Source organism: Pleuronectes platessa, chromosome 3, assembly GCF_947347685.1.
Source record: "Pleuronectes platessa chromosome 3, fPlePla1.1, whole genome shotgun sequence".
Classification (NCBI taxonomy): domain Eukaryota; kingdom Metazoa; phylum Chordata; class Actinopteri; order Pleuronectiformes; family Pleuronectidae; genus Pleuronectes; species Pleuronectes platessa.
Genome location: NC_070628.1, coordinates 29,029,837 through 29,040,190, shown reverse-complemented (window position 1 = coordinate 29,040,190; position 10,354 = coordinate 29,029,837). Strand labels below are relative to the sequence as shown.

The window sequence follows — 10,354 nt, the reverse complement described above, 5'->3', positions numbered from 1 at the left end:
GGATGGAAAGATACATTTAAAGAAGAGGAAACTCCAAAAGGAGGAATGAAACTATAATTAGAAGAAGGTAAAAAGTAAGAAGTAGGGAGGGAGGAGTAGGTGGGAATAATTACAGTGGGAATTCAGCGATGATGTTTGAGCAACAATTTAAGGTAAATATTAAATTAATGTATTGAGGTGAACTTTATACAAATATTTTAAAATATACTTTTCTTCTCCGTCCCTCTCTCCCTCTTTCTGTCTGTGTTCATTTTTTCCAACTTGTCTTCCTCCCGACAAAACCCTCCTCCTCTTCCTCCCTGTCTTACTGCCCCAGGTGATTTATGACTTTGGCGTGTCATTCCGTGTCATCATGTGGGTTTGGTCAGGTATGGCCTGCCTGGTCTTCCTCAACTGCCTCCTGAACTGGCCCGCCGAATCCTTCCCGGCACCTGAAGACATCAGATATACGTCAGTATGCTTTACGTCTTGTCGTCACATCAGTGTGCACAACAACACACACAGACACAAAAACACAAGCTTATAGAAAAAGAGCCTTTATAGCTGCTTAATGCTTCACTGTGTGACTCCTATTCTGTAGAAGAAGTATGGAATCATGGAAACATGGCTTAAATTTGATAACTTACAGTATTTCAGTGGCATAAACAGACAGGTAAAAATGGTGTATGATAGAAAAAGGAATGCATACAGTGAATGGGACTTGTACTGTAAAGCACTTTGGTTGATAGCACTGGAAATATAAATAAATTCATAAGTACCATAATTACATTCACCATTTACACTGAACACTAGCTTGACGGCATGCAGTGAAAGCCACACTGTGGACTTCACCAGACTATAGGGGATAGGCCAAATGTGTATCAGGTGTGTGGGAGTATTGGTGGGTGGAGGCAAGTGAAACCCATGGCTCACAAAAAAAAATCTTAGAGATAGGACTGAAAAATGATATATGATAGAAGTTTGAAACCTCGGGCAGAGCTGTGTCTCTGTCAAGCTGACTGCAGGTTTCATATTCAATGTGCAAGTTCAAGACCGACACACACAGAAGTTACAAATGTTCAAGTCGATGTGCAAATAAAGGTAATATCAGTAACAAACCCAAAACTTACAAACCTAAGCTTGTAGGGGAAGTTGTTGATGACGGAGAAAAGAGGATCCAGAGTCCAGAGAGATGGGGGGAAACCAGGGAGCAGTTCAGAGTGAATGAGGGAGCTGACTAAGTGTGACAGAGCAGATGATCCTGAAGTAAGAGGATGACAGGCTTGGTTAATCGTGAGGCAGGTTCGACTAATCAATAAAAAAGATTAAAGACGGGCAAGACTCAGCCGTAGCACGATACCACAAGGAAAGATGTTGTTCTGGAAAGCTGCTGCTGTAACAAGTGAGTTTTCCCCCGTGTTGGATCAATACAGTTTTAACGTAATCTATGTCACCTCATCTCACCTCAACTCACCTCACTACATTTTATCGTCTTTCATCCAGTCAGACAATAAGTGAACCCGAGCCAGATCTCCCAATCCAAGTTGGTTCGTCAATGGCCAATACCACACCTATGGTTCTCAGCCGCAGGAACAGAAAAGCTCATCAGAATTGCATGACGGGTGATACAGCGAGGGCCTTCACACAAAACATGCCCTACCCCAAAGTGCACATGACATGAGCTTGGGTGATGGTTCATCTTTTACCAGGAGAATCACCAGATGAATACGAACAAGAGCATGCTATATTCTTCAGGACAAGTCTCTGAATGTCCCTAAATCACAGAACATCTGTGGGGAAAGCTGAAACAGGCAGTTAACAGATGCTTCCCATTCAATCTGATGGAGCTTGAGAGGCCTTAAGGAATGCACAATAAAATTAGCAAAAAGTCTAATTACTGAATACTCTGAAGCCGATGTATGATAAATCTAAAGTGCACCCCTCTTGCATGTAGTATACCCCATGACTTTTGATAGTATACTGTTGATAAAAAAAATCCGAGATATATCTGTCTTGTTTTAGACATGGTGACAGACTTAACTCTGGATTTATTATTTGTAGAACTCCCATCTCTCTCTTTTTTTCTGTAGTAAAAGGGTGAAGATGAGTGGGGTTGTGACAGAGGACAAGATAACTGGAGACAGGTATGTCACTCATGTCAACCTCATGGAAGACATGGTGGAGGGCAAGAAGCCAGAACCCGATCAGACAGACTTACAAAGCAGAGCTCAGGGTGAGTAACATAATTGTGTTTGTGTGAAACAAACATATCAGATGTTTTCTTTTCTTCTTTCCAGGCTGGAAAGCCTTTGAACAGCATTTAGATCAGTATATCATTTGACAGTGAGTCTCCTTTTTTTAAACGGGTGCCAAACAGTTGGGCAAAATAAGTGATGTGGATCTAATTCAGTCTGTGTTCTGTGTTGTGTGTTGTGTGTTGTGTGTTCTGTGTTTGTCTCCAAAACCAAACCCTAATAACATGATCAGGCTCATGAGAACTAGACTGATCTTCATGGGTATAATTGGTCCACCTTAATTTCACTTTTCATATACAAGTTTAATAAAAACAAAAAAAACAGTACAAACAGGTTGCAGTGCATTCTGGGAGTCACTCCCTGGAGTCAAGGCTGCTCTCACATACTGGCTCTCTCCTCCTCAGGCTCCGTGCCACTCTGTGTTTCTATGTGCTCCCCTATCTTGCTGTGGAGTATCATCACCATGGCAATGACCCAGCTGCGGCTGATCTTCTTCATGGGAGCCATAAACAAGATGGTGGAGTTTCTGGTCGCCCACGGCAATCCCAACCGTGAGAATAATAACTTACATGACTATTTTGTTATCAGTTAACAAAAGAAAATAACCCTGGATATCATCACCATCAGGTTTACTATGTCATGAAAAAGATTAAAACAAAAGCAAGTGAAATGATTTAATTGACAAAAGGTGGGTCAAGACTGACTGGAGTAGTGATGTTGCAGCTGATGTTTTGTACTAAACTCAAGCATTTCATTAGAATTACTATCTGTGGGGATCCCTGATGTCCCACTGTTCTCTCTTTCAGCCTCAGAAAAGCTGCAAAATGAGGTGGAGGAACAAGGTAATGCCCAAAAGGTCTACCTGTCTGTGTATCTGCCTGTGTTTGTGTGTGTGTGTGTGTGTGTGCGTGTGTGTGTGTGTGTGTGTGTGTGTGTACCTGTCTGTGTGTGTACCTGTCTGTGTGTCTGCCTGTGTGTGTGTGTGTGTGTGTGTGTGTGTGTGTGTGTGTGTGTGTGTGTGTGTGTGTGTGTGTGTGTGTGTGTGTACCTGTCTGTGTGTCTACTTGGCTGTGTGTCTGTCTGCATTTCTGTCTGCCTGCCTTACTCTGTGTCTCTCTGTCTCTCTGTATCTCTGTCTGTCCGTCTATCTTTTTCAATCCTCAATAGAGATACACCACATACAGCTTATTTAGATTAACCAATCATTCATTATGATGTCATTCTGAAATGGTAAAACTGAAATATCAAATAATTAGCATAGCCTGATTGGCATGTAGTAAACACTAGCAGTGTATTCCCTCTGATGCTGTTCATTTCTATTGACTTCACTCTGTCTCTGCATGTCCTCCCCAGTTGGTTTCTACTCTTCTATCTTCGGTTCAATGCAGCTGCTGTGTCTACTGACTTGTCCTTTGATTGGTTACATCATGGACTGGAGATTGAGGGAGTGTGAAGAGGAAAATGCAAACACACAAACACAGAAGAGGTAATCAGAGGGTCCGGTGGCTTAGCCTCAGGTTAAGACATTGTGTTAATGCCGTACAGCCGACAGAAAGCCTGATGGTCACTGTATAGATTGGGCTCAGATGGTTTCTACAGAGAAGTTTGCGTGTTCTTGTGTCTGCGTGGGTTTTCTGTGGGTACTCTGGTTTCCTTACACAGCGGAACACATGCAGATTGGGGATAGGTTAATTGGAGACTCTAAACTAACTGTAGGTGTGAATGTAATTGTGAATGGTTGCTTGTCTCTGTATGTTGACCCTGTGATACACTGGCAATCTCGTAGTAACAGTGTCATACTCCCACATCTTGGACTCTTCCTCATCCACACTTGTCCCTTATGCCTGGTGGACACTACAGGATTTTCAACTCTTAACCGATTTTTAAAGACTTGGGAGACCAGCACCATACTGACAGATTTAAAAGATTTTTTAAATTATAATCATCAGAACACCCACGATTTTGCCAGAGCATAAGACCATACACCTGCTTTTTGAAGGAAAAGATTTTGAATGGATCCGATTGGTGGTGCTTCCTGTTGGGTTCGCTCTTATTCATGCTCAGTATACCCTGCGAGCCGATAAGAGATCGGGAAGGATCCGACGCAATCAGTAGCTTATTTTGTCAACCCCTCACCCCAGACAATGGGCTCCGACTGACCTCTATTTGGGAAAGCCTAAATCGGGTCGATTAGTGTGCACAAGCCCTACGTGGTGCACCCCTTTGATATTTGACATTTGTCTCCTTTTGTCAGCCAATCAGATCCTCCAAAGAGAGACCGAAAGATCCAGAAACTCACGAATGCCATGAGAGCGTTCATCTTCACCAACCTTCTTTTGGTTGTCTTTGGAATCCTTTCCTTGATTGACAACCTGCCCCTACAGGTCAGAAAAATGCCCTACAGGAACACAAAGTTCAAAGTTTGCATGCGTCTAGACACAGTATGAAGATCAATACAACTGAATTTAAGGACACACACAAATCAAGAAACACACAGTGACATGCTTGATGAACAGTTGTAAATCTCTGTCTGCCTTATGTGTCTTCTTTTGTTAGATGGTGTCATTTGTTCTGCATACTATAGTGAGAGGATTTATCCATTCCTGCTGTGGTGGCCTCTATGCCGCTGTGTGAGTACAACCACTATCCAGCTCTACTGGTCAATATTTGTAATACTAACAATGGATCTAGAATGAGAGTGTAATTTGAACAGTGTTGTTTGTTTTTGGAATCCATACCTCCTCTCAGCTCCACTGAGCTTTTCAATCTTGAGCAAATTTGGGTTAACAACAACTTTACTGTATGTTTATTCTCAGCATGCTCACTCTTTTCACTGTACACTACCTCTCAAAATAGAACAAACAATCAAAACAGGAGGCCCATAGTGGTGAACATAGTGGAGCATTTAGCTGCTAAAGAGACTGATGTTTCCCTCACCCTCAGGAGTAGGTTTCGAACAAATCAGAGCTAAAACAGAATGAATATTGGACTTTTATTCATCAGATGGTCAGAAATATGACAAATGATTGTTGGTGTTACTCTGGTTCTGCTGGATTTTTAAATATATGACTGTTTGCTAGCACGATGACAATAACAACTTAAAAGATGAAAATATATCAGTGTTCATCTAGTCACTTCCTTCTATCATCCATCCCACTCTAGGTATCCAGCCAACCACTTTGGGACACTGACCGGCATGCAGTCTATGATCAGTGCTGCTTTTGCCTTGATCCAACAGCCACTGTTCATACTGATGTTGGGACCCCTCCATGGCGATCCTTACTGGGTAGAAAGCACAAACAGACACACACGCACAGACACACATACAAGCTGTTTATCAATTCCGGGCCCACATCCGGAGGAGTTGGTCTTCATGGGCCATGTAGAAAATGAAGGCTAAACCAAGATGACATGGTCTGATCTACAGATGCTTTCTGTGATCAGCGTCATCAGCTCAGTCTGCCTTTTTTGCTGTTGCCTTAGCAACAGAGCAGAAGTTGGACATGATGAGAAAATTTTGATTACCCTCGGTTAAAAAAAATGTGTACTGCTAGCTGTTCGGTTTATTTGAAGCAGGATAGTCAAGTATTAAAAGTCTTGCTGCTTGTCAGAGCATTTATCCCTTTGAAAAGCGGTTTGTCACCAAAGCACAATAAATACTGGGATAGGCTGGACCGGTACGGTTCCACCCATTGAGATCAGTCATTGAAAGACAGAATTGTCATTCACATTTGAAGGAGCTTTCAAAATGGGACATCCTAGTCCTGCCTCTGTGCTGTAAGCAGCCTTTAAATGCAGCCTCTGAAGGATGCAGCCCCTGAATTGAGACATCTATAGCATCATGCCCTGACCTGTCTCTCATTATAACAGATCAATCTGGGCCTCCTCATCTTCTCCCTGGCTGGCTTCCTGTTGCCGGGCTATCTCTTCTACCACCGCAGAAACCTGATAAAGGCAAAGAGACAAACCGATTTGCATGCAGTTAATGGATGCACATCAAATGAGCATTCTGATTAAGATTATTGTAAATGTGTAAATTATTGATTTATTTTTTTGTAATCACTTTTAAGTAGATTTTGTAAACTAGAAGACATACTTATAACCCCCATGTCAGTCTTCTCATTTAGAAAAATCCATCACCTAAGAATGACTGGCGGTGTCTCAGTTGTCAGACCTGTGGCTTCACAGTGGAGCCCTGTGTTGCACATTCAGCTATGTTCTTTCTTTTGTGATGTTTACATTTTGTGCCCAGTTTATGGGAGTTCATTTTCTCCACTTACAGCCTAAATTACCTATATGTGAGAATAAGTGCACACTGGGAAAACTCTGCATTAAAGTGCATCATTGAATGTGCTTGTGTGTTAAGTAATCCATCATATTAAAAACCAAAAATACACTACAATAAAGAACTCTTTAAAATGTAAGCTTAATTAGTGCCAATTAGAGGAACATAATATGTAACCCCATATGATAACAGGGTAATTGTCACCTATGGCAGCAGAGGGTGCTGTTCAACAGAACTTACATAGTTGTGCTTTAAGTTGTAATATTAAGATAGCAGGTCTGAAAACAATTCGAAATTGTAGCAACAATCTCACATATACCAAATATATATGACAGTATACAGTGTAGGTGATGATTTTCCTTGGTAGTTTCTGCTATTGAAGAGGCTACCAAGAAGCCCCATTGTAAATAACCCTCAGGTAGTGTTACAAATAGTCCCCAAATAGCTTTAAATAAAGAGTTCAACAGTTGGGGAAATGCTATTTATTACCTTAGTGAAAGTTAGATAGAAAAATTATGTTCTTGTGTGGATTTGTACATGTACTTGATTAGTTAGTTAAGCTAGATTTTAGCATAGCTTAGCATACAAACTGAAAGCAGCCAGACTGGATATGTCCACCTACTAACATCTTGCTCACTGTTGTTGAGATAAACTGGAATGTTTGTTTGGTAACTGTAGCAGATGAAAGTTTTCCTTTAGGTTGCAGTTCATCATGACTTTGTGAATTCAGGTCATATATAGGAGTTGCATTCGCTTCAGGTTTACATTGGTGTGTTTCTCTATTTACAGCTATAGTGAAATATTTTAACAGGGATATATGAATTTAATCCCTTTGTTTTTGGCTTTAAACTCTAAACTGGTGCAAGATGTTTCTTTTACGAGAGCATTGAATGTATCTGGATCCCGACTTGTGTTTATTTCATTCCCTGGAGAATATCAGCTCATAAAAGTGAGAACTGGCAGGAAGTGCTTTAGGACATTTTTCTGTGACCAGAAGTGATTTTATCTCAAATTTAGAAAATTAAATCAAGTGTATTACATGTTTTTATAATACAAGACAGACAATTTGCACCCCTGGCTAAAGCAATCATGACCTCCCCTAAAAGCAGAAAATGAAGCAAATATTTACTGACAGAGAAACACATTTTAAACTTGTTAAAGAATTGGAATTGTCAACTGGTTTCTCTCTGAATTACTCTAAATTCATAGCAGCAGAACCAAGCAGCCTTTACATTAATATTCGCATAGCATTCAACTCTCTCGTATATGTGAGATATTTGTATGATTCTGTAAATGCGGTGTTTGGAAGTTTAAAAGTTTTTTTAGAAGTTATGCTGTTTAATGCTCCAGTGCATAATATTTTTTCAGTCTATTTGCTAAATTGTTAATTTGTTGTTGCTGATGATGTTGTAATACATCCCAATCTACAGATGTTTTAGCCAATCAGAGCTCTGTAATGGTATAGGGCCTTCAATGTCAGTGTGAAATAGTGTGAGACACAATCACTTCCAGTTGTGAATCAACACATTTAGTCCACCCAGACTGCTCTATCTGTTCAAACTTTGAACCTAGAAAGAAGCAAGGCTCTCCAGTGTACATGCAGTTTGAGTGAGGGGGGTGTAACTGTCCTCTCTATCAGAAGTATTATTATTTTTTTATACTTCAACTGTTCAGTATAATAATTAAATTAATATGAGCAGATGGAAAGTACACTCACATGAATTGGGACCAAAGCAGGAGGGGAGATACAATGAATGCAGTCTCTGTCATTGTCCTTGGACTCATAACAGCCCTGTTAGTATCCCTCCTGGTTGCATAATTTCATCGTGCAGTTATAAAATAGTATATAAATGAGAGGTCAGTCTCACCCTCTCTTAAGCTGGCAGGGCACTGGACAGCCTCAAAATGTTGCAGATCAGAGTCATATCAGTTTGAAAGCTTGCAAAGTAAAGACAGCTAGTCAGTTCACAACCAGAAGAAAATGTTTGTCACACTGTCATGAATGTAATCGTCCTCGGATTTTGTTCCTATCTGAAGTGGGTAAGGATCTGCTCTCTCCGTCCTCTGATTTACTTACCTTGACCCTCGTCAATTATCACGCTTAAAACCAAAACCCACCCTACCAAAGTGTGCAACAAGTACAAGCATATACTAGGGTAGGGAGTACCCTGACTCTGATTGGTCTCCGCCCACCTCAGGTGGCAATAAAACAAGATGTGCCGCCAGGAGGACCAAAATGAGGAGGAGTTAATGCAACAGAAAGTAAATTGACTGAGGATTTTGGTGAACATGCTGGTCCCATGAATATAACAATAAATAAATAATAAATTAAACTTTGCGTGTTGAGATGACTGGCACAACCATTCCCCCTCCTCTCCTTCTCCTCCACCAAAGCTTTTCTGCGCAGGAACAAACTTGTTTAAAGAAACCAAAAAAGGGGGTTGGGAAAAGTAGGTAACTGTATAAAGTTTAAAGAGTATTAAAGTACAGACAACAGTAAAGATGATTTATTTTACCACTGCAATTATATAAGCAAACAATGTCAGATATGAAGAATGAAGATATTAAACAGGGCTCCAGGTAACTGTCAAGAGATAGTGGATCCAGTGACAATAATTGGATGATAAGATTTATCCAGTGGATATATCATGACATGTAAAATAGTTGTAATGAGTGCCTGTGTGTGACGTATGTAAGCTTTGCAAGGCTTGCCTTGGTTTGAGCCATATTAAGTGAAATCTCATGTATAAGCGTTTTGATTTAAAAGCAGCATTCACACAAATAAAGAAAACTATTTAGTTTGACCCATGTTTGTTTCTCATGCAACTCCTCTGCCTAGGGACAGATCAGGCACACATATACAACTGGCACACCTTAAAAAACAAATTAGGAACCTTCAGAAACACATATAATTGTATTTGCTAAATTATCTGTTGTACTTTTTTTATACTAAATTTATTCTACCTCATACATACGCTTTTTTTAATTGCACCGTTATTTTAGCTTTTTAAAAATGTATATTATGCACCTTGATGATTGCTGATTAATTTCGTTGTACACTGTGCAATGACAATAAAAAAATATTTTATTCTATTCTATTCTAAAACGGAAAGAACAGATGACTGATATAAAAAAGGTTTTAAATTGTTCAAAATGCAAGCGTGGAGTTGTACACTCCATTCTGTTTTATCTTGTTTTTCTTTACGCATGATGACAATACAGTATAAAAAATCAAAGGAGTACATTTTGATTTTATCTTGGTTCGAATTGACATATTGTAAGATGGTCAAAACAATATGTGGATTTGTTCTCTCTCTCTTCCCTGACTGAACATGTGTTACCTAACATACAGTGCTGTGACAAATTTGCCCCCTTCCTGGTTTCTTATGTTTTTGCATATTTGTCAAACTTAAATCTTTCAGATCATTAAACCAATTTGTATATTAAACAAAGATAATTCCTCAACAGCGATGTGAAAGACTCATTGCCAGTTATCGCTATGCTTGATTGCAGTTGTTGCCGCCAAGGGTGGCACAACCAGTTATTAGGTTTAGGGGGCAATTACTTTTTCACAAAGGACCAGGTAGGTTTGGATAGCTTTTTTCCCTTAATAAGTGAAATCATGATTTAAAAACTGCATTTTGTATTTACTTGGGTTATCTTTGTCTAATATTACAATTTGTTTGATGATCTGAATCATTTAAGTGTGACAAATATGCTAAAAAATGTAAAATCTGGAAGGGCGCAAATACTTTTTCACAACACTGTACGTGTGGCAAGATCTTTCACTAGGGCATCAGATCTCATCCGTCTGTCTGTGACATAAGACCCTACC

At 39.9% G+C, this 10,354-nt stretch overlaps 1 protein-coding gene across 1 annotated transcript in view; it reads left to right on the top strand.

Annotated features, from left to right (window-relative positions):
• The window catches only part of slc43a1b (solute carrier family 43 member 1b), a 16,945-nt gene extending 7,622 nt beyond the window's left edge, over positions 1 to 9,323 (top strand). Inside the window, exons 7-15 of the mRNA XM_053418458.1 lie at positions 317 to 450; positions 2,070 to 2,212; positions 2,639 to 2,785; positions 3,041 to 3,076; positions 3,588 to 3,720; positions 4,489 to 4,618; positions 4,791 to 4,864; positions 5,397 to 5,520; positions 6,105 to 9,323. Coding sequence (XP_053274433.1) covers positions 317 to 450; positions 2,070 to 2,212; positions 2,639 to 2,785; positions 3,041 to 3,076; positions 3,588 to 3,720; positions 4,489 to 4,618; positions 4,791 to 4,864; positions 5,397 to 5,520; positions 6,105 to 6,251 — 1,068 coding nt within the window. The 3' untranslated portion in view covers positions 6,252 to 9,323. The remainder of the gene's footprint in view (positions 1 to 316; positions 451 to 2,069; positions 2,213 to 2,638; positions 2,786 to 3,040; positions 3,077 to 3,587; positions 3,721 to 4,488; positions 4,619 to 4,790; positions 4,865 to 5,396; positions 5,521 to 6,104) is intronic.
• The last annotated feature ends 1,031 nt before the right edge of the window (positions 9,324 to 10,354 follow it).